This window comes from Paralichthys olivaceus, chromosome 22 (assembly GCF_024713975.1).
Source record: "Paralichthys olivaceus isolate ysfri-2021 chromosome 22, ASM2471397v2, whole genome shotgun sequence".
Lineage (NCBI taxonomy): Eukaryota > Metazoa > Chordata > Actinopteri > Pleuronectiformes > Paralichthyidae > Paralichthys > Paralichthys olivaceus.
Window position 1 is genome coordinate 16,727,501 of NC_091114.1, and position 25,813 is coordinate 16,753,313.

The 25,813-nt window shown below is 46.9% G+C and overlaps 2 protein-coding genes and 1 long non-coding RNA gene across 6 annotated transcripts in view; 2 read left to right on the forward strand and 1 right to left on the reverse strand.

Moving 5' to 3' along the window:
* prkd4 (protein kinase D4) overlaps nucleotides 1-9,886 on the forward strand; it is a 20,414-nt gene extending 10,528 nt beyond the window's left edge. The window contains exons 18-20 of one of the 2 annotated variants that reach the window (XM_069518287.1): nucleotides 461-546; nucleotides 747-931; nucleotides 9,750-9,886. In XM_069518287.1, the coding sequence (XP_069374388.1) occupies nucleotides 461-546; nucleotides 747-911 (251 nt within the window). In that variant the 3' untranslated portion in view covers nucleotides 912-931; nucleotides 9,750-9,886. Of the gene's footprint in view, nucleotides 1-460; nucleotides 547-746; nucleotides 932-3,046; nucleotides 3,546-9,749 lie in introns of those variants that run through there. The other variant, XM_069518286.1, reaches the window with a different exon arrangement.
* On the reverse strand, nucleotides 1,185-25,670 carry actn3b (actinin alpha 3b). Its single transcript, XM_069518285.1, has 21 exons — nucleotides 25,271-25,670; nucleotides 10,997-11,111; nucleotides 9,777-9,896; nucleotides 9,585-9,671; nucleotides 8,772-8,859; nucleotides 8,465-8,543; nucleotides 8,121-8,202; nucleotides 7,820-7,905; nucleotides 7,636-7,728; nucleotides 6,960-7,190; nucleotides 6,535-6,682; nucleotides 6,205-6,355; nucleotides 5,355-5,463; nucleotides 5,045-5,185; nucleotides 4,775-4,957; nucleotides 4,288-4,422; nucleotides 3,830-4,009; nucleotides 3,595-3,741; nucleotides 3,341-3,406; nucleotides 3,069-3,227; nucleotides 1,185-2,939 (listed from the first exon to the last, which is right to left on the reverse strand). The coding sequence occupies exons 1-21, from the start codon at nucleotides 25,403-25,405 to the stop codon at nucleotides 2,781-2,783; spliced, it is 2,694 nt and encodes an 897-aa protein (XP_069374386.1). The 5' UTR covers nucleotides 25,406-25,670; the 3' UTR covers nucleotides 1,185-2,780.
* LOC109645842 (uncharacterized) lies at nucleotides 22,969-24,473 on the forward strand. 3 transcript variants are annotated; one of them, XR_002203891.2, is made up of 4 exons: nucleotides 22,969-23,106; nucleotides 23,710-23,789; nucleotides 23,909-24,005; nucleotides 24,308-24,473. It is a non-coding gene; the product is annotated as an uncharacterized lncRNA (long non-coding RNA). The 3 variants fall into 3 exon arrangements; XR_011239811.1 differs by having other exon boundaries at nucleotides 23,909-23,967; XR_011239812.1 differs by having other exon boundaries at nucleotides 23,909-23,967; nucleotides 24,182-24,320.
* Nucleotides 25,671-25,813: the final 143 nt, after the last annotated feature.

Sequence of the window (25,813 nt, forward strand, 5' to 3'; positions counted from 1 at the left end):
CATGAAATATGAATCTAACATGGTTCATGTCTTCTGATGACAACTGCTAATCAGAGTCGTTAGATGTCCGTGTCCTTGAATGCATCATGATGTTTGAAACGGGGGTCGTGTGAAAAACTTTTAAGTTTCATTTCATCCAGATTCTCAGTTTAAAATGTTTCGTGTAACAGAAATCTAACTTTTAATTCATATTCAAAAAAACACATTTCATTTTCTGAGAGACTGAAATGTTTTTATGTTTGTTAGCAGGTCGACACCAAAACTACTTCCTGTGAGGTTTTGTTGGGGGGGGGGGGGGTTATGTTGCTAAATAAGGGGACTGTTCCAGTTTTCTGGTTTTCTCCTTCGAGCTCTTTAATAATAATAAAGCTTCGTACTTGGTCAGTGAGATATTAAGAATTCTGGTCTCTGTGCATTGAAAGAAGTTGAGATAAATGAATGTGTCTGTGTCTCTGTCCAGCTGTGAGTCTCATCAACAACCTGCTGCGGGTGTCGCTCAGACAGAGGTTCAGTGTGGGCAGAGCTCTGGGACACCCCTGGCTGCAGGTCGGTCCCTTTGAAGAACTCATTCCCTGAATCAGCTGATTATTAAATATATCGTTCATCGGAGTTTAAATCTTCTTGATGTCTCTGTGTCTCTATGTTCCATGTGTGTTTTTCAGAACGATACTGAAAGATGACATTAAAGTTTCCCGTTGATCTGACTGGATGATTTGTACGTCCTCCTCTCTCTCTCTCTCCTGCAGGACTTCCAGCTGTGGTGCGACCTCCGGGTGTTCGAGCAGAGGATGGGCTGCAGGTACCTGACGCACCGGGGGGACGAGGAGCGCTGGATTCGCCACGCCCAGGAGAAAGGCCTGGACTTCCCCTCCCACCTCAGCTTGGAGCCCGAGGACGAGCCTGACACGTGAGGTCAGGACGGGGGTGAAAGGTCAGACGTGTTTTGCTTAGATCCTGAACTCGTCAGTCAGCAGAGAACCTGATTGTCCACGTCTCTACATTTGTTTTGTCTCTTTCTCCTGTTACTACAATTTAACACCATGGAACCGTTAGTGAGCAACAGCGCCCTCTGCAGCCACACACGGTGACTCGTTCTGTTCGAGCTGCTGATTCACTTGAAGAGAAATCCAAGAGAAACAAGTCACAGTGAAGATCTTTAAAAATAACGACACGAGAAGCTCCTGTTCAGTTATATCATTTTTCTTTTTTATTCCAAGTTGTGGTGTTTTTAGTTGGACTGTGTGAAAGTGAGTGTTTCGTGGCGTCAGTGATGAACACAGTGAGTCGAGGATGAAGGACGGAGGAGAATGAGGAGAACTCGCGCTGCTTTAATCATGGCCGACCCGTCATTTAAAAAAAGGGACTAAACCCTATGAGCTCCCTCCCTGACAAAGTTCCGCCACGGTCCCACGTACAGGATCGATTCTTCTTAATTAGTCCGCAACTTTCCTGACGCCCTGTCGTCTCTCTCACTGCTCGACGCCCCTCTGTCTAAGTCCCTCCTCCTCCGCGGAGAGGCGTGTGATTTCTCTCTGTGGCCGCGGCCCTCTCACTTTTATATTCTTTTACCCACAGTGCTTTGCTTCGAGTTGCTCTCTCTCTCTGTTCATCACTCAGCGCTTCAAAGTTCAGATTCTCTCATTCATCCTCCGCTTGTTCCTGCGCTTCTTAAAGGTTTTTAAGATCTCCAGGAGGAAGGCGATAGCTGCTAACGTTCATGTGTCACTGTGGTGTTTTGAAATGTTTTGACGTGTTCGTTGCGCCCCGGGCCACACTGGCTGCGTGGGCGTCGCGTGTGCGCCGCAGAATGTCTTTTATTATCAGGTTCAAGCTAAACTGAGCCGCGCTGCTCTTCTGGAGTCGGAGTGCACCGCGCTCGGTTCACAGCAACAATAAAAATCATTTGTCAAATACGCCACCAACAATTGTAGCACTTCCTGTTCCTGTTTCAAAGTAAAAGCACTCCAGCGTTTTAAGATTTGTATTGTTATTGCAGGACCAGAAGCTGCACAGCTTCATACCGTAGAGTCCTGCCGTTTACTCCAGTATAACGCAGTACTTTTAAGAAAACACAGTAGTGATACCAGTAACCTAATGTAGCAGCTCCGCAGCAGACGCGCTCCCTGTGTGACGCAGCAGATCAGCGACGCAGCCGCCACGCGCCGCACACGCCCTCAGTGTGGCCCGGACTCTAACACCCGACCGTCCTCTGCTGACCGAGACGCTCGGGCTCCTGATGATGGGTTTTACATGATTTAAGGAAGAGTCTGAGACTCACAGCATTTCTAAACTTCAACATAGCATGCATCTGCACAAATACACAACCAACCAAGCCAACTGACCAACCAGCTTTTTATCACATTTTCTTCTTTAATTACCCTTCTACAAAAAATATGTCATCTGAGAGAGAGAGGGGTGGAGAGCAGGAGGCTCTGCTCAACATACGATTCTTTATCTTTCTCCCTCGTCACCGCCTTGTGTTTAACTTCTCCTCCGTACGCTCCTTACATAAGTTCAGTGCAATACCTGGCACCCGTGTGTTTGTTAAAGGTTTCGAAAGAAGAGGGACCGCCCACATTTGAGCAGAGTCTGCTACTCTCACCCGCTCAGGCTGTGTAGAGGAGGATGAGTAGAGGTTAAGATTTGAAAGAGGAAAAGATGATAAGAACAAATGTAGGAGGACAGTGGAAGGGTTTTAAAATTGCTCTCTCCGAACAGGAGAAATAGGGGGAAGCTGGGAAGAAGGGATGAGAGGAGGTGAAGGGAAAGCGGCTGCGTTTTTATAAGTCGCTCTCTCCGTAGAGGGCACTGGAGAAGGAGATGTAGTCCAGGGCGCCGGTCGGGCTGTCGACTCCGATGTACCTGGTCATGCGGCTGATACAGTACTCGGCCTGCTCGGGAGGCAGCTCCCTGCGCAGCTCGTCCACTGTGATGTAGTTCTGGAGAAAAGAGGAAGAGGAGGGAATTGTAACGCAGTGATGATCAGTCAATGAACTGAAGAGTTGGTACGACTTCACTTAACGTCTGGATCTCATTATTAAAACAGGATCCTGTCATCGGCGTCTCACCTTGTCTGAGGCCAGAATCTTGAAGGAGGCCATGACCTGTTCTGCGGTGTCTGTCTCAGCGGTCTCGCGGGTCATGAAGTCGATGAAGGCCTGGAAGGTCACCACGCCCGTGTTGTTGGGGTCCACCAGGGTCATGATGCGAGCAAACTCCACCTCACCCTGTCGGAGGAAAAGATCACAGTTTTACTTCCACACCCACAAACTCTATACATTTACCTCAATGACTAATATTCAACACGTGACGTTTACATGAGTCATTAAAGAGGACTAACCAGATCGTAGCCCATGGAGATGAGGCAGGCGCGGAAGTCGTCTGGGTCCATCATCCCGTTTCTCTTCTGCAAAGGAAAAAGAAATAAACAAAGAGTCCTGATGTTTTATCTCTGCTGTCTTGAATCTTTCATCGCTGCTGGAAGAACAGTTTGAAATGAACAGTCTAATAAACACAAGTTCGAAGGGACTTGAGCTCCATCCTGTGATTTCTGTGTGATTGATCATTTCGTCCCGCGGGCAGCGAACGCCTCACCCTGTCGAAGTGGTTGAAGGAGGCTCTGAACTCGTTGAGCTGCTCCTGGCTGATGCCCTTGGCGTCGCGGGTCAGGATCTGGTTCTCCACCTCGTTGATGGTTCTGGCGATGGTGGTGAGCAGCTGCTCCCAGCCCACGCGGATGTGCTGCAGGGTCGGAGGGAAGATGGATGAATGAACAAATACAAAAGAGAGCAGGAGGAAAACGTGACGTCTGAGCTGGAGCGAGCCGCACCTCCATGGTGTAGTTGGTGTGCTTGTTGTCGAAGATGAGGGACTCCTGGCTGAGCTGGTGGTCGCCCTCCAGCTTGTCGATGTTGGATTTGTAGTTGATGATGTTCTGCTCGTACTGCTTCAGGCTGTTCATCTGTTCCTCCAGGGAGCCGGCGATGTCCACGGACACGTGGCTGATCTCCTGCAGGTGGAGAAAACCAAATGAGTGCTGCTGGTATATGTACACTGTCAGCAGGTGTGTGTGTGTGTACGTATTGTTCACACGTCCAGTCACCGACGTCAAGACTCCTCAGGAGCCAGAGTTAAATAACAAGCACTGAAATTAACTTTGATAACTGAGATAAGCTTTGAAAACATTTCTTTTAATATTTAATCTACTCAGTGTTCTACGTGCACCAGTGTCCCGTCTGAAAATGAAAGTTCCTTCCTTCAGTTTCTACCACTACAGAAACGCTGTACCTCCATCTTGGTTTGAATCCAGGGTCCGATGATGTTGGCCTGGGCAGCAAACTGGCGCCTCAGCCTCTCGTTGGCCTGTTGTCTGGCCACCTCCTCCTGGAGCATTTGGTCTCTGAGGGGCACGAGGTGCTTCACCTGCGGACACATCCAGGAGTTAGAGGTCAGTTACACACCAGAGGACAGAAACGTTCCTTTGGGTGACGTCTAGTTAACGTTTATTCAGTGACGTCAGCTTGTTGAGTAATAAACCAACTGGTCATTTCATGGCTGCCACAGAAACGTCTCCTCAGCTCAGATGTGAGTCGAGCTGCAGCTGCACCGTCAGATCGTGAGAACTCGGGGTGACCTCAGTGCTGTAGCTCGTTCTGACCGGTCGCTCTGTGACTGCTGTTTATTAGAAGTGCTCTAAATCACTCATTTTAATCAGTCATTTCCTGTCCTCTTGAATCCCACACGACTGTTTTTGGGTGCGTTGGATTCGACTCACAGTGTCCCACTTAGTGCTGATGTCCGGGGGGGTGAGGTTGGTGTAGGGGTTGATTCCGGACAGCTTGATGCCGTAGGTCTGGGCGATCTTCAGGATCTCGTTGTGGATGCCCATGGTGGCCATGCGCTCCTTGTCGGCCTCGGGCAGAGTGGCCTTGAACTGGTCGTGAGCGGTGATCAGACTCTGTGGGGGGGGGGTGGAGATGAGTGAGGTGGAGTCAGACACTGTGTGTGTGTGTGTGTGTGTGTTTGTGTGTCTGTGTGTGTGTACCTGGATCTCCTCGATGCTGTGGACGATGAACATGTCCTGCAGGTCCTCCATGGCTCCGTCCATCCAGTTGTTAAAGGGCGCCGCCCTCTTGGCAAACTCCAGATACAGCTGGTCAATAGTCTCCCACAGCTTCTCCACACGCTACACACACACACAGACACACACATAACACACAGACACACACAGACACACACACACAGACACAGAACACGTTAATTGACCTCTTAATTAGTTTGGTGGAGTTTTACAAACAAAGCTGACCATCACTCGTGATGAACGCTGAGTTTATCCCAGTGGTGATGGACGTTACCTCCAGTGCGTCCCTCCTCTTCTGGGTCAGGGTCCCCAGGTTGTCCCACTGGTCACAGATGCCCTGGCAGCGGGTGTTGACTGTGGCAGCATCGTGGTAATCCAGCTCGCTGAGGGAGTGAGAAACATCTGTATCATGTAGACGGTAAATAAAGATGGACGACAGGTGGTTGACTCCACCTTCTCCATGGTTATGACATTACCAGAACAAGATGGCCGCTCCCTCATCAGAACATCTGTACTTCTTAATTAAGTCTTTGATATAAACAGTACAAATGTAAATGTGATCTAATAAATTTAAACTTCGACGTGAGATAAAACCTAAATAACTTTATTATAAAGAAGCAGAACAGCAGCTTTTAACCGAAACATTTGAAGTTTGTTGGACGTCACTGATAAACTTGAACGTCTGTTTTTCCTCGTCTGTGACGCAGAGGTCACCTGAGAGCGTTTAGCTTTTGAAGCTGACAAATGAAGCTCGACGTTTCTACATGTTCAGCTGGTGATTCACTGTATCTGTCATCAAAGAGCTCGTGCCTGTCTGTGAGACGCCCTGAGGAGCGATGGAGGAGCCGTGGAGATCAAGAGGTTTCTGCTCTTTCATCTCTTCATCCCTCATTAATGTGCTTATCACTCGTGTGTTGCATCTTTTGTTCTTCGCTGTATTCTTCTACCTCGACCATTAATACGAGCGTCTGCAGGCTCTCGCTGCCTTTTCTCCTCTTATTCGCTCCGTTTCTCCGGCTCTCCGTCACTAAGTTCCAGTTTCTCTCTGCGATCGTGACGTTAGAAACACTTCTGCTGCAAGTTTCCCTCAAATGAAACCTCCTCTCCTCCTGCGTGGGTCTTACTTCAGCTCCTGGGCGATGGCGGCGATCTGCTCCACTCGGTCCTGGTGAGCGGCGAGGTCGCTCTCGAAGGCCTCGTGCTTCCTCATGAGAGCTCTGATCTCCATCAGAGAAGCTGACTCGTAATCCTTCTGGGACAACAAGTCCTCCTTACCTGAAACACATGTTGGACACGGGGACATCAAGACTAAAAGCTTTTTTTGGAACACTGACTTTTCTACCTTAAACCACAGCTTGTGGCTGCAGGGGGCGCTGTTTTATTAAATCATTTATTTTTGTGATTTCACCGTAGCTGTAAAAACACACATGTATCTTTCTTCTCTTTGTTCTCACCTCCAGTCCAGGACTCGTGCATCGCACACTTCTGCTTGAACTTCTCAGCCAAGTGGTCGAGTCTCTCCAGGCGGCGGATCTCCGTCAGCAGCCACTCCTCGTAGCCCTTCTCCACCTGCTCCAGACCCTTCCAGGCGTTGGCGATGTCCTGGAGGAGGAGGAGGAGGAGGAGGTTTAGTCTTTACGTGTGGAAGCGAGGAAGAGTTTCATCTGCTCTTTGCAGCCGTTTGAGAAGATGATTGTGATGAATAAAATATATTCAAGGAGCTTTTTTTAATATCAATGTCAGTCAATGAGAATTTCTAACAGATCGAACCCCTTCAGTGTTTCTGGTTCATCACTTCATCTCTGTGAAACATTTAAGAACTCGGAGAACGACCCTGGAGATCGACCAAGCAGAAACCTGAAGCCTGAAAGTCTCTCACCGACACCATCTTGCCCTCGGAGGGCATGAAGGCGGGCCTGTTGCTGAGCCTCAGCTTGGTCTGCAGGGTGTTGAAGTTGATCTCCAGCTGACATTTCTCCTGCACGCGTGGCGGCTTGTGGATGCGGCGGTAGTCACGGAAGTCCTCCAGCTTCTGCTGCATGGCCCTCATGGTCTGCTCCGTCACACGGTTCTCCAGCCAGGGGATGGTGCGGCGGATCCACTCCAGCAGCTGCAGAGAGCAGAGTTCATAAATGATCATTCTCTTGTTCTCGTGTTAGTGGAAGAAGTTTTAAATCCTTCGGAACATTTCAGAGCTGTGTCGTGGATCCGTCTACAATACTGTCTATCTCACTTGACCTTTGACCTTCGCTTCATCCCTCTTAATCCCACTGGTGCTTATCACAGTCATTTCAGCAGAAAGAGAAAGGACTGAATGTTTTTAATCAGTTTTATATAAAACTGCACATTTATCTGTAATATCAACTTTAAAGACTCGTCGGGTTTTGTCTCTGACTGAATTTGAAGGTTTCAGAAAATATGTGGTGAAGTTTCTGTGACGTTGTGAAGTTTAGAGGAGGAGCAGTGATTTGAAACTTGCTGCAGAGGAGGACGTGCAGGATTAAAGATGGAGGAGGAAGGAGGAGGAGGAGTGTTCGGGTGCAGCCGTCTCTCACCTCGCTCGCCAGCTTCTCGTACTCCTCCATCAGTTTCTCGTTCTCCTGGTTGACGGCCAGAACTTTGCAGATACGGTTGGCGGCGGTCTCAGCCTGAGAGGACGAGATGAACATTTACTTCACATGAATAAATCCTCTGGATGTTGTTGTTTCATTGAACTGATGACGTTAGAAACCGTCCGACCTGCTCAGCTCCGGCGAAGGCGTGGTAGAAGCAGGACACGTAGGTCATGATGGCCTTCTCATCGGGTTTGGGTGTGTTCACAATATCTGAGGAAGGAAAAGTATTACAAACATCACACCTCAGAAGAAACGAGATGATTTCAGATCTACCTGTAGACGATGATTGTTATATTTCTAAAGTCACATCAGTTCTTCAACAGATGATTTCAAAGACGCACGAATGTGGATTTTGTGAATCCGGTGCGATCGAGCTCTCGTCCCCGTGAACTCGATAAGTTCAGGTTTGTGTTTAGTTTCCTCACCTTCAGCGTCGAGCATCTTGGGGATGTCCAGGAACTTCTCCGCCACCTCGAAGGCGGTGTTCAGGTTTCCAATGGGGTCATCCTGCAGACACACAACCAGTACTGTCAGATAACTCGGGATTCATCAGGGAAACACAAACTGCTACTGGCTCAACATAGTACTGAAATATTACTTGAAGTATTAATACTCCGCAAAGCGAACAGGATATGTCGTCTTATACGTCACATCCACAAAAGATTCAGTGTCGTCCAGTATTTGAACAGAAAGAACAATCGGGAGTGAAAGTAAAAAAGAACAGATGCAGATAAATAAAGGTGGAACAAGAGACGGGAGGACAGAGCACCTTTCTCAGTTTGGAGTAGTCGATAAGGTCGGGTCTGTGTCTGTGGATGAGGGCGCACAGAGCCAGGCCGTCCTTCCAGCTGAGAGGAGGAAGAGGAGGAGGAGGAAGAAGACGTGAGTCAGAAAGTCAAGAGGATGAAGATGGAACAGAGTAAAGAGCAAGTGATGCGTAGTGAAAGGAGGACGAGAGGTTGGAAGAGAACGTGTGTGTCCAGATGTTAACACAAAGACAACGACAGGTTGGAAACAGGGGAAATAAAAATGGCTGCAGTTCTCTGTGACGCCACAGTTCGGTGGTGTCGACCCACCTGATGTGGAAGTTCTGCACGTTGACGTTCCTGTAGGGGGCAGTCTTCCTCTGGCACCACAGCAGCAGACCCTCCTTGGCAGAGGTCTCTGCAGACAGAGCCACACATTATTCTCTATGGGGGGGGGGGGGGGGGGGGGGCGATACAATGACACTGCAGCAGAGCGACTGTGACTGGTTTGATTCATGAAGATGAAGAGGAGGGAAATCTATAAAATAAACAAACCCTCAGCTCGACTCTAGCGCAGGAGGAGGTTTTAATATTCTGTCCTGCGCTGGCAGAGGACAGATGCAGAGGACAGATGCATTATGGGAGGGGGAAAGGAGGTCGGAGGACACTGAAGAGCAGCGGCATAAAGAGACGAAGAAGACGAGATGAAGGTCTGAGTCCTAATAAACAAAAATGTCCTGTGACCTGAATAATAATCAAATATATTAAAACCACTCGAGTCGCAGATGAAGCTCAGTTTTAGACGGTGAAGGAGAATTCCTCTTTCTTTACAGCAGGACGATAAATGTTAATAATATTTAAAACTGTTAGAAACGATTCAATAATTCTCGTTTATTGCATCTTCGCTAAAACTCGACACTCGAACTAATGTTGATGAATAAAAATCCACCGTCCACATGAAATAAAACATGTTGTAGTCAAAGTTACTACGATAGAAACAAACTCTGAACTTCACTAATTCACAGTTTGAATCTCGTGAATGTGGAAGAAAATCTAAAAGTTATTTTCCCTGAGTTCAGGATCTGTTTCCATCTTTTCACCAACAAACATGTGACGCTGTTTTTAACCAACATTCAACTTTACCTTCCACAGAAATGTCCTGGATGGCAAAGCGCAGGATGATGGTCCAGATCATTCCGAGGGTCATCTTCCCATTACCGTCCACGATTTCTACACACACACACACACACACACACACACACAACTTTAGGTCACGCTTTTCTAAATATTTAATTTTATTCAATACAGGAAGTGGTGGGACAGGAGACGACTCACCCTCAGCACCAATAGACACCAGCTTCACGCCCTTGCTGCAGATGAAGTCCAGGGCTTTATTCACGTTGGCGATCTTGTGGAAACGCATCTTGCCTTTGTCGGGTTTTGGCAGCCGCTCGCCTGAGAGACAGAGAAAATGTTGACGAGGGCGGAAACGAGCTCAGTTTGTCATTGAGCAGAAAATTCATCTGCAAACAATTTGAACCAACAATTAAAAGTTTATTTTGATTTACTGATTTTCTGTTTCACTGAAAGTTTCCTTTGTCTCTAATAAACCAACGAACACTTAATAAACAAGTCGACCTCAGATTAAACAATCGGGACGTTTATCACGTTAAGTTCAGGTTCAATCAAAATCAGGTGAATAATCATGATTTAAAGTTTCAGTATTTACATGTTGTTCAGGGTTCATCCCTCAGAACATCTTAGTACTGCAGAAACTAGTGCAGTACTACTACTGCAGAAACTAGTACTGTAGAAACTAGTGCAGTACTAGTACTGTAGAAACTAGTGCAGCACTAGTACTGCAGAAACTAGTGCAGTACTACTACTGCAGAAACTAGTGCAGTACTACTACTGCAGAAACTAGTACTGTAGAAACTAGTGCAGTACTAGTACTGCAGAAACTAGTGCAGCACTACTACTGCAGAAACTAGTGCAGTACTAGTACTGCAGAAACTAGTGCAGTACTACTACTGCAGAAACTAGTGCAGTACTACTACTGCAGAAACTAGTACTGTAGAAACTAGTGCAGTACTAGTACTGCAGAAACTAGTGCAGCACTACTACTGCAGAAACTAGTGCAGTACTACTACTGCAGAAACTAGTACTGTAGAAACTAGTGCAGTACTAGTACTGCAGAAACTAGTGCAGCACTACTACTGCAGAAACTAGTGCAGTACTAGTACTGCAGAAACTAGTGCAGCACTAGTTTCTGCAGTACTAGTACTGCAGAAAGTAGTGCAGTACTAGTACTGTAGAATGATGTTTGTGTTTTTTGAATCTTTTTTATAAATTGTCTTTTGCTTTATTTAAAGAAAACAACAATATATAATAATTTATAAATAATAAAAGAATACGACTCAAACACGTTTTAATTTGTTAACAGAGGTTTCTTGTGTTGTCACTCTCTCTCTCTGGAGCCAGAACGAGGATGACATGAAGTGTTGCGTTAATCGATCCGAGCACAAACACAAAGCACGCCGTGTCGTGGGCTCCACCTGATATGACCTCCAGCAGCAGCATGAGCTTCAGGCCATTTCTGAAATCCTCCTCGATGTTCTCAATCTGTGTCCCGGCTTTCCTCAAGTGGGAGTTACACCAGGCTGTGAAGGTCTGAGGGGGGAGACAGAGAGAGGAGACGCTGTCACATACGTGTTGACAAACACGTTTACATATCCTGACAGCAGACACACACACACACACACACACACAGACACACACAGACACACACACAGCTCAAACTGCTTAGCGAGGCCTGAACTGTCCGCTTGTGTTGGGACGTAACGGCTGAAGCTGCTGACGCTCAGAGTTCAAACACACGTCACATGTCCCTGAACGAGCGCAGACCAAGTCCTGGTTCACTTTATTTATTTAGTTGAGTTCATCAATGACCAGATCAAACTCTGACACTAACATGGTGCTTTCTATTTGGTCTGATTCTTTATTTATTTCTTATTATTTATCGGAGTAAGGTTCTGTTATTAGTTTTGAGTGACAGGTGCTGCTGTTAGAGAAACGAATCCAAACATCATCATCATCAGTAAAACAAATATTAAAGTGACTCAGTCTCTTCTTCTCACATCAACTCCCTTTAATCACAAAGATTAAAGTTTCAAAGCTGCTTTAAAATCTATTTTTGATTGAACGAAGGAACTTGTCAGATAACTGGAGTCAGTTACAGGTGCTGTGTGTGTGTGTGTGTGTGTGTGAGATGGCAGACCACTGTAAATGTCTCTCAGCCGCTGAGTGTTTGCTCTCTCTCTCTCTCCCTCTCTCTCTCTCCCTCTCTCTCTCTCTCTCCCTCTCTCTCTCTCTCCCTCTCTCTCTCTCTCTCTCTCCTGCCAAATGGAATCGCTCGTGCTCGTCGGGAACAATTCAGTCGCTTCCATCAAATCAATCAAACTCTGAGCGTTTCGAGAGGCTCTAGTGGTGTTTCACTTCAAGTGTGTGTGTGTGTGTCTGTGTGTGTGTGTGCGTGTGTGTGTGTGTGTCTGTGTGTGTGTGTGTCTGTGTGTGCGTGTCTGTGTGTGCGTGTGTGTGTGTCTGTGTGTGTGTGTGTGTGTGTGTGTGTGTCTGTGTGTGCGTGTGTGTGTCTGTGTGTGTGTGTGTGTGTGTCTGTCTGTGTGTGTCTGTGTGTGTCTGTGTGTGCGTGTGTGTGTGTGTGTGTGCTGCTGCTGCGGAGCCAGAAGTTTGCAGGGTGTGGGGGTGTAGTGGCAGAATAAGTACATGAGCTGAATAACTAAGTAGAGATGATGGAGTGGGAGGAGGAGGGATGGAGAGACTGAGCCGACAGAGAGAAAGAGAAAGAGACGTTTAAATTAGCAATGAAACAGGTTTTGGATCAAGAGGTGACGGATTCAAGTTTCCATTAAAACCAGACGACAGGGGACAACCTGCAGAACGTGTGTGTGTGTGTGTGTGTGTGTGTGTGTGTGTGTGTGTCCAGGTCTGACGTCTGCACTGGAGTGTGACTGATCTGCAGGATGGACGGAGGAGGGACAGACGGAGGAGAGAGACGGAGGAGAGAGAGAGACGGAGGAGAGAGAGACGGAGGAGAGAGAGAGACGGAGGAGGGACAGGCGGAGGAGAGAGAGAGACGGAGGAGAGAGAGACGGAGGAGAGAGAGACGGAGGAGAGAGAGACGGAGGAGAGAGAGAGACGGAGGAGGGACAGGCGGAGGAGAGAGAGAGACGGAGGAGGGACAGACGGAGGAGAGAGAGACGGAGGAGAGAGAGAGACGGAGGAGGGACAGGCGGAGGAGAGAGAGAGACGGAGGAGGGACAGACGGAGGAGGGACAGACGGAGGAGAGAGAGACGGAGGAGAGAGAGAGACGGAGGAGGGACAGGCGGAGGAGAGAGAGAGACGGAGGAGGGACAGGCGGAGGAGAGAGAGGGTGTTTGACAGAGGAAGAGGAAGCAGAGTAAAGAAGAGGTGAAGATGTTTTATACTTTAAATCTTAATTATTCAGTTTATCACTGAAGCAGAAACAACTTGATCATGAAAACCACGAAACAATAATAATTATAATAATAACGATAGAATCTTCAAACAAAATATATCGTTACCTTGGCAACAGAATAAACAACAATATATAATAATATATAATAATATATAATAATATACAACAATATATAATAATATATAATAATATACATAGAACACGGGTCCTGTAGTTTTTATACATTTTAAAGAACCGTCACATATTTAACCTGCTGCTGATCATGTGATCTCTACTACTGAGAGGAGGGAGGAGAGAGAGGAGGGAGAGAGGAGGGAGGAGAGAGAGAGGAGGGAGGAGAGAGAGAGGAGGGAGAGAGGAGAGAGAGGAGGGAGAGAGGAGAGAGAGGAGGGAGAGAGGAGAGAGAGGAGGGAGGGAGAGGAGCGAGACGAGGGAGAGAGGAGAGAGAGGAGTGAGGCGAGAGAGGAGTGCGAGAGGAGGGAGAGGAGAGAGAGAGGAGTGAGAGGAGAGAGGAGGGAGAGGAAAGAGAGAGGAGTGAGAGGAGAGAGAGAGGAGTGAGGAGAGAGAGGAGAGAGGAGTGAGAGGAGGGAGGAGAGAGAGAGGAGGGAGAAGGGAGAGGACAGTGAGAGGAGAGAGAGAGAGGAGGGAGAGGAGGGAGAGGAGGGAGGAGAGAGGAGGGAGAGGAGAGAGGAGGGAGAGGAGGGAGGAGAGAGAGGGGAGAGAGAGAGGAGGGAGGAGAGAGAGAGGAGGGAGGAGAGAGAGAGGAGGGAGGAGAGAGAGGAGAGAGGAGTGAGAGGAGGGAGGAGAGAGAGGAGGGAGAAGAGAGAGGAGGGAGGAGAGAGAGGAGGGAGGAGAGAGAGGAGAGAGAGAGGAGGGAGGAGAGAGAGGAGGGAGGAGAGAGGAGGGAGGAATGAGGAGGGAGGAATGAGGAGTGAGAGGAGAGAGAGGAGGGAGAAGAGAGAGGAGAGAGGAGTGAGAGGAGGGAGAGGAGAGAGAGGAGGGAGGAGAGAGGAGGGAGAAGAGAGAGGAGGGAGAGAGAGAGGAGGGAGGAATGAGGAGTGAGAGGAGAGAGAGGAGGGAGAAGAGAGAGGAGAGAGGAGTGAGAGGAGGGAGAGGAGAGAGAGAGGAGGGAGGAGAGAGAGGAGGGAGAAGAGAGAGGAGGGAGGAGAGAGGAGGGAGAAGAGAGAGGAGGGAGAGAGAGAGGAGGGAGGAATGAGGAGTGAGAGGAGAGAGAGGAGGGAGGAGAGAGAGAGGAGAGAGGAGGGAGGAGAGAGAGGAGTGAGAGGACAGAGAGGAGAGAGAGGAGAGAGAGAGAGGAGTGAGAGGAGAGAGAGAGGAGTGAGGCGAGAGAGGAGTGAGAGAAGTGAGAGGAGAGAGAGAGAGAGGAGTGCTCTGGTGTAATTTGATGTCAGGGGGTCTCAGCAGGTGCTCGTCTCCTTCGCATTACCAAATTTAGATTGACTCCTAATCCAGCACACACACAGGCCACCAGGCCGAGGAGGTGAAGAGGTGAGCGGAGGAGGAGAAGGAGGAGAAGGAGCCAGGAGGAGAACAAGGAGCTGGGAGGAGAAGAAGGAGCTGGGAGGAGGGGGGGAGCAGGAGGAGTGGGGGCTAAATTAAGGAGAGGAGGAGTAAAGACTTGAGGTGGTGGGAGGGCTGAGAGGAGGTGGGGCTGAGGCTAAATCGGGTTGCTATGGGACACCAGAGGACAGCTGAGGAGGCAGGATTCCTGAGGTGAACTGTAAAGCTTCCAAGACAGAAGGAGGAGGAGGAGGAGGAGGAGGAAGATGAGGAGATCTAAAATAATAAAGTGGACAACGTGTGGGGACACGAGCAGTTCACCGACTCCACCGACTCCACCGACTTCACCGACTCCACCGACTTCACCGACTCCACCGACTTCACCGGGACGAACTGGAGACGGACGTCAGATCCACTGAAGCTTCATCAGACTCAAGCTTCAGTTATCTGTCCCACCTGCACCTCCCCCCCGCCTCCCCTCCCCTCCCCCGTCTGTCCACACCTGTCGGTCTGGCCTGGCTCAGCTCGGCCTTCTTGTTAAATGAGGTCATGGTGAATGCCTGTCATAACTCCACCCCCCCACCCCCCCCACCCATACCTCAAGGGGAATACAGGCTCAATACAGCTGACATGAACAACCCCCCCCCCCCCCCCCACACACACACACACACACACACACACTCTAACACACACACACACACACACACACACACACACACACACGTCAGTGAGCTGAAGCAGCCTGTAGTTCCTACTGTCGGCCTCAGAGGGGCAGTCATGAGCAGGATTAGTTTTGTGAACAGATCAAAGACATGAGAAATATAAATATAAAATATTAATATTAATATAAATGTAAATGTAAATGTAGATATAAATATAAATATTAATATTAATATTAATATAAATATAAAATATTAATATTAATATTAATATAAAAACATGTGTTTGGACTGAAAAGAGCCAAAAAAGTTTTTTTAAAAAGTAGAATTTAAAAAGTTTTACAAATTAAATGAAGTGTCTGTAAACACTGAAACATCTGTGAACAGTGAATTCTTTGGTGTTTCTTTAAATCTGTGGCTCCTCAAACATTTTAAATGTAGGAAAAGGTCCTGAACATGGAGAAAAGATAATGAGTGATAAAAGTGGGGTTTGTGTTTCTTCTCCATCCTTAGAGTTCCAACACATATTATAATATTATAATAATATAATAGTATATGTCATAAATTAAATGAAGTTTTCAAGGAACTAAAAAACTATTTAAACAATTATTTGACCCAAACATCAGCTTTGACTCATCTGGGACATTTAAATTCTCTAAATGTGGAAATATAAAAAGACTCCCTGACGTCAAACCAACTAAAGGGACAGTTCATGTAAACATGTCCAATCATCGGAGTCTCTGACCTGAGAGGACGTTTGCTCCCTGAGTCGCCTCAACAGATGTTAGAGATGATTCACCTTCAACAGAGGGTTTGAAATGATTTCTGTACTTTGTAAAAATAAGACTTTTATACGTCAATAGATATAAATAACATTTTGTACTTCATCTCTTTCATAACTGCTCATATTGAGTTGGACATGTCTGAAGGGATGTGAGATTAAAATCCCAGATTACAAAGTGATTTGTCCCAGATTATCAAACAGGTAGAATTTTTATTTTTTTTGGCACAAATGAAACTAAAAGCTGAGTCATCATGTCTCTGAATGTGATGACGTCTCCACAGTTTCTCTCTCTCTTTCACACACACACACACACACACACACACCTGTGTCTCTTTATTCTAACACAGTTGTATTAATCAACCTTTGCCACAGAAATAAAACACCAGACCTCTCAGTGTTAATGAGCGGGAGAATTAGAAATGAGTGTTTGCATTTAATTAAAAAAGAAGCTGAGCTCACGAGGATTAAATCAATGAAGCCGTTTACAAAGAACTGAGACAGAGCTGCCGTGGACTGACAGGAGACATCAGAAGACAAAAGACAAAGCTTCAAACAGAGATCAATTCTCGAGAGTATGAGACAGAATTGAAATTGTCGGAGGGTTCTTCAGAGAGAGAGAAACCTGATCAAGGTTTTTAGTTTGTAATGCGTCTGATTTCTTTTGAATCAATTATCTAAAACCCCGATCGGCTCAGAAGAGCTCGTCCCACAGACGTGAAGACGCTGAGAGTACTGTGTGTATTCACGTCTCACTGCTGGTGTAAAAATACTTCAAGTCTGCAAGGTTGACACGGAGGACTCCAGTCCCACCTGTCCCACTGCAGCTACCTTTGTCTCTCTCACACACACACACAGACACACACACAGACACACACACAGACACACACAGACACAGACACACACACACAGCCTGCTCACATGCCTCTGCAGCACACACTGAAACAGCCGTCACATAAATACACACTGCTCTTTTGTTTATGAGGTCACTATGTCAGTGATGCACAAGGACACACACTCGTGTCTTCAAAGATAAATCTAGAACCAAAGCTGCTTCATGTCAAGATACTGACGTCAGTCTGAAAAATACACAACACCGTGTGCACACTCATCTAATACACTTCAACCACAACACAACTTCTGGTTCCACCGAACAACAACGCAACACTTTCTGCACTGAAACATTTGACTTCACTAAATAATCAGTGCAGGAAGCAGCTGCACTGATGTTTGTATTTTATAAAACACTTATATTATATTTATTGTCTGAATTCAAGTTCTGTTTGCTCGTATTTGTGTTTTCTTTTATTTATACTTGTTGTTAATATACGTTTATGTTTAAATTGTAAAATATGAAGCATCATCTACATTTATCTACATTTATCGACATTTATCGACATAAGAGTTTGATAACAGCATCTTCGGAATCATTGCCAAATGTTTTAAGATATAGTTTTTACTCGGTCTGGCTCTATTGCTTCATCGGCTCATTGCTGGATATTTAAACATTTAATTCTAAAACCACATCCTCCACAGAACCGTTTGAAACTTTACATAACTTTCTTTTGCATCGAGTTTTTATGTTTCACCTTTTTTTATTCAGGGATTTATCTTATTGTTTCTCTTGATCAAGACTTAACGAAGCAGAATATAGAACATATCATTTCTGTTGGTTGGATCAGTCGTTCTGTGTAATTTACATCATTAGGACACGTGAACAAGCATGTAGCATGTAGCATGTAGCATGTAGCTGAATGGAGGAAACGTGAAACACAAAAGTCCTGAGTTTCAAGACCAGTTAGAGAATCATATGTTGGTTTGTGTGTCTGTGGTTTGTGCGTCTGTGGTTTGTGTGTCTGTGGTTTGTGTGTCTGTGGTTTGTGTGTCTGACTTCATGTAAACAAGGATCCACCTGATTCCTCCACTGAGTGTTTCAGCCGATGAGGTGACAGGACAGGTGTCGAAGACATTTAGGAGCCAACACATCCCCATCCCCCACCCCCTCTGTAGGCTTTAAATACCCCCCACCCCCACCCCCGCCCTGAACTTGGGTGCCACAGGGACAATTTGGGACAATGACATAAGAGCCAGGAGTCAATCCCCCCCGCCCACCCAAACACACACACACACACACACACAGACACACACACCTCTAATAACCTGAGCCCTGTGGACTCACCTCCTCTACCCTCATTATCACGCCCAGGACACTGTGTTGCATGTGCACACATCTGTCCCCGTCTGTCCCCATCTGTCCCCGTCTGTCCCCATCTGTCCCCATCTGTCCCCATCTGTGCTGCTGCCTCTGTTTGACTTCAGTAACGTCTCCAGTGGGAATCCTCCGCTGTCGTTAGCACTGATTTCACTCTCACCTGGTTCAGAGCCACACGGACGAATGTTCATTTAATAAACAACCTATTTAAAAAAAAAAGTCTTTTAACAAGATGATTAATCGAGAAAATCCTCTGGATTCTAACTGATAAGAAATAAAAGTGCCGACGCACGTTAACAGCTTCTGCTAACACTTGATGCAACAACAACAACGACCACAGACGACAAAGCTCGAGAAGAGAAAACAATCAAATCTCTAACCGGCTCAACAAACACCACATCTTTCACATTAACGTGGTTTCATTGTTTAACTGAATTGACTTGAGCCTCAAACTGCGAAGGGAAGAAGAAAGATTCATTCAAGAACAAAGCAACAAGCAGAGGATCCGACTTCACTCCTGGTCTTAACCACGAGGACGATAAACAAGAAGGATTCCTCACACTGAACCATAATCTGGGAGAACAAATCACCTTCAGCTGTTTGCTCTTTGAGTGAATCGTTCCCTCAGTTTATCAGCGTCTCTTTGCTGCTGGACTCTGCAGGATTAACGGGCTAAGACCCCAGAGACCCTGCTGACAACAGGGCCACCACCGGCCTCCGGCGAGGGCCCGAGTCCAGACCCATGGATTTGCGTCTGAGTTCAGGGGATAAAAGTTCTTGGACGCCTCTTCCAGAGAGCTGCACTGTGGGCGCAGGGGAGTCAGATGGTGAGAGAGCCGGTGATGACAACCACAGTGGGAGCTGTGACAATGTTTTCAAGATTCTCTGCAGCGTTGGAACGAGCACCAGCAGCTTCTGATAAAACCTCACGAGCAGAACACAAAGAGAGAGAGATCACAGTGACGCTGTGTTCTGGATTACCTCACGTTGGAGGATGGAGGATTTCTACCGTCTGGAGCTGGATCAGTTGCACCTGACGCCAGAATCTGAAGCTGTTCTCATGCACGACTGGTAGAATGCGAACTAACTGGACTCCGTCTTTTCGGAGCGAAGCTTGAGGCTCGATGCTGAAAACAGCTTCCCCACGTTGAGGATGCTCGTTGGAGCCAAACGTGCTGATGTTCGACCGATGACCGATGAAGCTCAGGGAAACAACACGGAGTGTGTATGTGCACTGTTTCCATTCAACACGTTTATTTTTCGTTTTTCGTAACAAAGCGGAGAAACGACCAACAGGCGAATATTCCCAGAACCTCGTCGCTGACACGCCTTCCTCACGAGACTGTTGTCCATCATGTGTCACAATAAAACTTGTTTACCTCTGTGAACAGTGTGCTGCACACACACACACACACACACACACACACACACACACACACACACACACACACACACACACACACAATGAGTTGACAGGATCAGTGCAGGTTCATGGTCGGCAGCCGCTCATCTTTTGTCGTTTAATGAGTTCTCGACTCGGAGGCTGACGATGTGGTGGAAGTGGTTGTGGAGGATTTATGACTGGGGCTGGGGGAGGAGGAGGAGGAGGTGGAGGGGAGGAGGAGGAGGAGGTGGAGGGGAGGAGGAGGGGGAGGAGGAGGAGGGGTGTGTCTGATTTCAGTTCACAGGTTCTTTCTCTGAAATAAGAGGCAAAACTGTCCAGGCAGATCTAGGGTCAGCTAATTCCTTCCTTCCGAGCGACCTTGACCATGAGAACTGATCTAAGGCCGTTTTAAGTAACATGCAACCGTGGCTAAATTTCCCAGCATTCATTAGTCCCTGTAAACCCAGTGATTCTACTTCTGGCTCCTTTAGAGAAGTGCAGAAAGGTCGTGCGGTGGGATGATCTTACAGCTCTGACTTCATTTTGTTATTTGCAGGTCGAGAACGTGAAGTGACCATGAGACGCCGCCTCGTCACTCGGTAGCTCAGCTGCCGGTCGAGGTCGCTGCCACGAGGGGAAAGTATGGGAAATACAGAGTTTTGTTTCTTTCTAAAGTACGTAACGATATCTTCATGACGTCAGAGCTATTTAAGAGACCTATCACCTCAGCAGACTGATGACTGGGACTCCTGCTGCCACCAAACTATTTATATCCAGCGTTCAGCGGCGTTCAGCCCGACACCATGAGCTCAGCTCTCTAACCACAGGTTCAACACTCAGCTCATTATTGCCGAGTGAACGAGCTGAGTGGGCAGAGTTGATCTGATGCTTCCTCTGTGAGCTGCTGCTCCGGAGCTCCGTTCCTCCGCGGCCTCACAAACACACGTCGACATTTCTAAAGTGAATCAAAGAACATGAGATTCATTATCTGACAGACGCTCAGATTCTTTGCTTCAACACACGACTGTGAGGAGGGAGCGCCGCTGTCAGACAGGAAGTTCTATTTCCAGACCCTCAGGATCAACATGGCCGCTCTCGCAGCTCCTCAATCATCATTTCCACTCTCGGCCGCTCGACTCCGACATCGTGTCTCTTCTGCTTTTGCCGTCACAACACGGGCCGAAAAACTTTTCCATCTTCAAGCCGCATCCCGACCTCACCGGATACACGGCGTCATGCTAATAAAATACACCATGTATGAAGAACATGTCACGCTCCTCCGCCCTTCCTCCGGCCTCCCGGGGCTCCTGCGACGGCACCGGAGCAGTTTATAGACGCCTCCCTACATGGACACGGCTTCTGGAATAGCAACTGCTATTTGATCTGACTGCAAGTTCTCTCACCTCTCCACTTACGTTTAACTCCTAAACACACACACAAGTATCACACAAAACATACACAGCACACGGCTCCAGCTCATCCGGTTATTTCTGACACAATCCTCCCGGAATAAGTTTTCAAATGTAAAAGGACGATTGTCTGTTGGACAGTGTCAGACACTTGTTCCTTTCAAAAGTTATTATAGCACAGAAGTAATTTCATATTTTCTCAGATCGGTCCCATTTATTCATTGATAAATATAAATAATATATCATAAGAAGCCTGCTTGTGTGCAGAGGAACCATCAATAAGAAGAACTCCACCTCCGCTCCTTGTTCAGGCCGTCGCATCGACTGAAAACCTTCACTTGACACTGAAATCAGAAAATCACTCGCTTCTTGCTTTGGCCTCGTTTCATTCGCTCAAGGAAAACTCACTGAGTCATGGGAGGAGCCTCCCATCTCCCAGGTGCATTGTGGGAGCCCGGGGAGTGAACACAGTGGAGCAGGTGAATTACAACAAACCTCATGAATGATCCAAGTAGGATTCAAACGAGGGAAAGATGTATTTGAATGAATTTCTTTTTGGATGAATTGTTTTCATCTCAGATCAGAGATGAAGCTTTAACGCTGCCCCTCCCCCCCCACGGTGAAACCACCAACTCAAAACAACCACACACTCGCTCATCGACTGGAAGATCTCAGACGTGTTTTTATGAGCTGCTGCGATCCGCCATCATTACCGAGAGAAGAAGAAACCAGCGTCTGTTAAACTGCATTTAATGTGAATCACTTCCTCTGCCTGGTTGAGCTCCAGTCACTGCCCCTCGTCTCGCTGCTGCTGATGAATTAACCAGATGTTCTAAGTGACGTGAGACGAGATTCGATGAAGATCCGCTCGGAGCCACTTTAGGTTGAGAGGATGAATGTGATGCTGATCAACTTATTCAGCCTCAGCCCTGAGGGGACAGATCAGGAAGAAGCAGAGCAGCCGGAGATTCACACGATATTCACGTCCTCGTCTCATCGTATAGTTTTAAAACAACAGTTTATCTTTTCAGAGTAGAAACATAAAGAAATCAAAACTAATTATTACAATAACTGATAATTGGCCAAAACAAGACGAATGAATCAGTCACATATTCTCTATTTGATTATTTGATGATATGAGACGGAGAACTTCAAAATTCTCATAATAACATATTTTAGAATGTTTCTTCTGTCACGTGAACATAAGAAGTAATGTGTCAGCAAACATCGATGACCTGATGTCACGAGTATTTATAGGTTGGGTCCACTAGCATTAGCAGCGCTAAGCAGCCACAGACTCACTCGGTCAGTTAGCAGCTGAACGTTTGTGGCGTACTGACATTTTCTACGTAGTTTTCGATGTTTCACTATTTCTTCACTGAGTTGTATTTTGTATCTGCGGACTTCGATCAGCTGTGACCTGTCAGCGATGGAGTGAGACCTCCTGTCCGCATCTGCGTTCTGTTCGTCTCATCTATTGTAACGACCTCGTTACTCCGCGAAGACAAGACGGAGCCAAACTCTCGTCCCTGTGTCCTTTCACGTGTCCCTCGGACACCGTCCACCTGACGCAGTATCGGACACGATTTCTTTGCCAGCTCGTATTAAATCAGATTCCTGCTCCAAACCAAGCCGTGAATCATTAAGCGAGCATCGGGGGCTGCTCGTGATAAATATAAACCAATGTCAAGATGTGCTATTCACACGCACACACCGAGCCGACACTATTTCTAATGTCCAGTATCAGATTCAGCATCACAGTGTGTTGACAAACACTTTTACTACTGCGTCAACGGCTGAGCAGCTTTTTCCACTGAAATTTCAAGGATAAAGGAGCGAACAGGTGGCGCCAGGGTTTCCTGTCATATTCATTACACTGCTAAATGATGCACCGGTTATATTTATGGGCTGATATCAGCGCCTGAAGCTGGATCGTACATGCCGAGGAGAGCAAGGGGGTACGATGACCTGCTCCCCCGGGAGGTTGAGAGGTGAAGACTAAAGAGAAGGTTGTTCGAGGCCCGTTATGTATCGTCTTACGTTCACAAAGACGGACAGGGACGTGAGACAGAAGACGCTGCAAAGAAAGGGAAGGTGCAAAGGGATTTTTGAAGAGCGGTGGAGAGAGGAAGTGATTCACCTGACAAGAGAAAAGACAAGAGTGTGGCAAAGAAAGAAAGAGGTGAAGACGAGGAAGAGGAGGGGGGGGGGGGGGGGGATGGGGGAGGAGGTGGGGAGAGCAAGTTGAGGAGTATTTTTAGGAAGATGTTTATTTGTGGGTCTGTGAAACCAACCCGGGCTGTAGATCTACAGCATCGCTCGCTCTGTTACCATCTGTCGAGGCCTGTCACTGCCCCCGCCTCAGGTCGGACATTTCACATCGACAGAACCAGAATCAGTTCAGATCAGATCAGACCAGACTAGATCAGATCAGATTAGATCAGACCAGACTAGATCAGATTAGATCAGACCAGACTAGATTAGATCAGATTAGATCAGACCAGACTAGATTAGATTAGATTAGATCAGATCAGATTAGATCAGATCAGATTAGATCAGATTAGATCAAATCAGATTAGATCAGATCAGATCAGATTAGATAAAATCAGATAAAATCAGATTAGATCACACAGACCTGGGATACAATTAATTAAAGGGACATAAATGACCATGGACCATGTTAAGATATTCTAATGGATTAATTTTAGATAAAATGTGATTGTTGACAAGTTGTGTGACTGAAGTTACGTTATAAAGTTCTGATAACACAACAACTCGGTTACAGGTTTAAAATCCCGGCTGCTGAAGCGAGCTCGTCCACAGCCGCTACACGTGGGCGGAGTCATATAAGAGCGAAGGAAACGGGTGACGTATTAAACCCATTTATAACTTTCGTTAATACACAAGAAAAGATTGAATGGTTTTCACGACTTTCTCTTCTAATGTTCTTTAACAACATTTAACAGTCGTGTTTGATTTTACAGAAGAGGAGTTTCACTGTTCTCCACAGACGACAGAGGCCACGATTACCTGCTGGTGTCTGGTACGATTCTTCATCATACATCTCTTCATGTAGAACATGTATGTGACTTATTACGGCTTCAGGTTACTTCACTTTACGTTTCTGAGCCCGAGAGTCAGAAAAGACATTTAAATGAAAATATGTAGATTATTTTATTTAGGACCCATTTGGTTTAAATCAAGTTAGTATCACGATTAATACTTCATATTAACTTATTAATATTTCTCTGTTATAGTTCTGTGATCCAGGTGTGATGGTGATATCGTCATCAGTGTGGATATTAATTAACAAAGTGTTGGTAGTTTCATTGTGTGTAAACTTAAACTGTTAAAGAGAGAAACATTCAAACGTATGATTCAAGGAAACAGTGACTCTACGATGACATCATTAGCAGCTGAGCTCCGTGACACCCATGGTAAAGGAGGTCAAACCAACATGGCGGCCGTGACGCACAACTCCGTAAAACCAACGCAGCATAAACATCTTTACACGTTAAAACACAGGATTAAACTGAACTAAACTTTGCAGTTGTAGTTTCTGTCGTTTTTCATTTTTCATTCACCCCGTGACGAGGTCAGCAGGTCGCCAGGGCAACCGCTGACCTCCACCCCGGGCTAGCTTGAAATGGCTAATAATAACATGCTAAAAACGTATTTTTACTACTTTACTGATTATTTCTGTTCCGTGTATTTATACATTTGAAGAGTGTTCGTCAGTAATGTGAAAAATACTATTATTGTGAATTTGACATGGACGGATTAACCTCCGATGAGACCATGGGGCAAAGATGGTTCTTGGGCCCCAACTCACCTCCAATCTCCACTTCACGACTTTATTCCAATTTATTTATAATCGATCGAGCGATATTTTGTTTCCATCTCATACAAATCTGTGGTTAATGAAATGATGTGAAACCAAAACCACATCAACGCGTGTGAATTTCTGAAGTTATGATTCAGACTAAAGTTGAAGACCGGGGAGGGTCGTATTATATTTAGACCGTCTCCTCAGGGCAACCGGGGGTAACTGAAAGACAACACTGAGAAAGTTCCACGGCCTAAAATATCTGCCCAGGCAGCTTCCACTGGAGTGCCAGGTGCGAGCACAGCGCAGTGCCCAGTTTCCTGTCAGGCTGTTTGAGACTCGACACGGTGAGAGACACCAGTGAGTTTGGAAAAACAGATCTATCTGACGAGCTAACGAGCTAAACTGCGTTTTAAAAACTCCTCGTTATTAGTGTGAGCGCGTGGATAACTCTGTGCGTAATTACGCACGGTGGCACAAGCGTGGCCCGCTGCTCCAAGCCTCCAGATCCCAAACCTACCTTCCTCTGCTGCTTCTCCCAGGCGGGGTCCAGCAGCAGGTCCCTGTCCCAGTCGTCCTCTTGGGTCATGTACGCCTCCTCATGTTGGATCGTGTAGGAGTTGCTGTATGTAATCTGGGTTTCGACAGCTGTCATCGTGCCGCCTCTGTTAGGACTTCTCGCGTCCCCCTCAGCTTTTAGAAAGAAACAAAATCAGCAGTCGACGCCGTGAGGGCCAGAACCTCCTTGAGACGAGGGGTCTCGCGTTCAGGGGGGAGAGACAGTTGGGGGCTGCAGAGACTAGACTCCACTGATGCGAGGTGCCTGTGCGGAGGTGGTGCTCCCACTACCAGAAGACCCTGCCGGCCGGTGCTCCTTTCCTGGTCAAAAGTGGCACACGTGACCGCACCCGAATAAGTATGGGAACCGACAGCTTGGGTATCAGGTTCTGACCCTAAAAAGGTGTAAAAGGCGGGGTCGTCTCTCGCTGGGGGGCTTCTGAGTGGTGGGGAGGGACGTCAATTACGCCCCCTGACGCCAGCGAGGTTTTTATGGCCTCTTCAA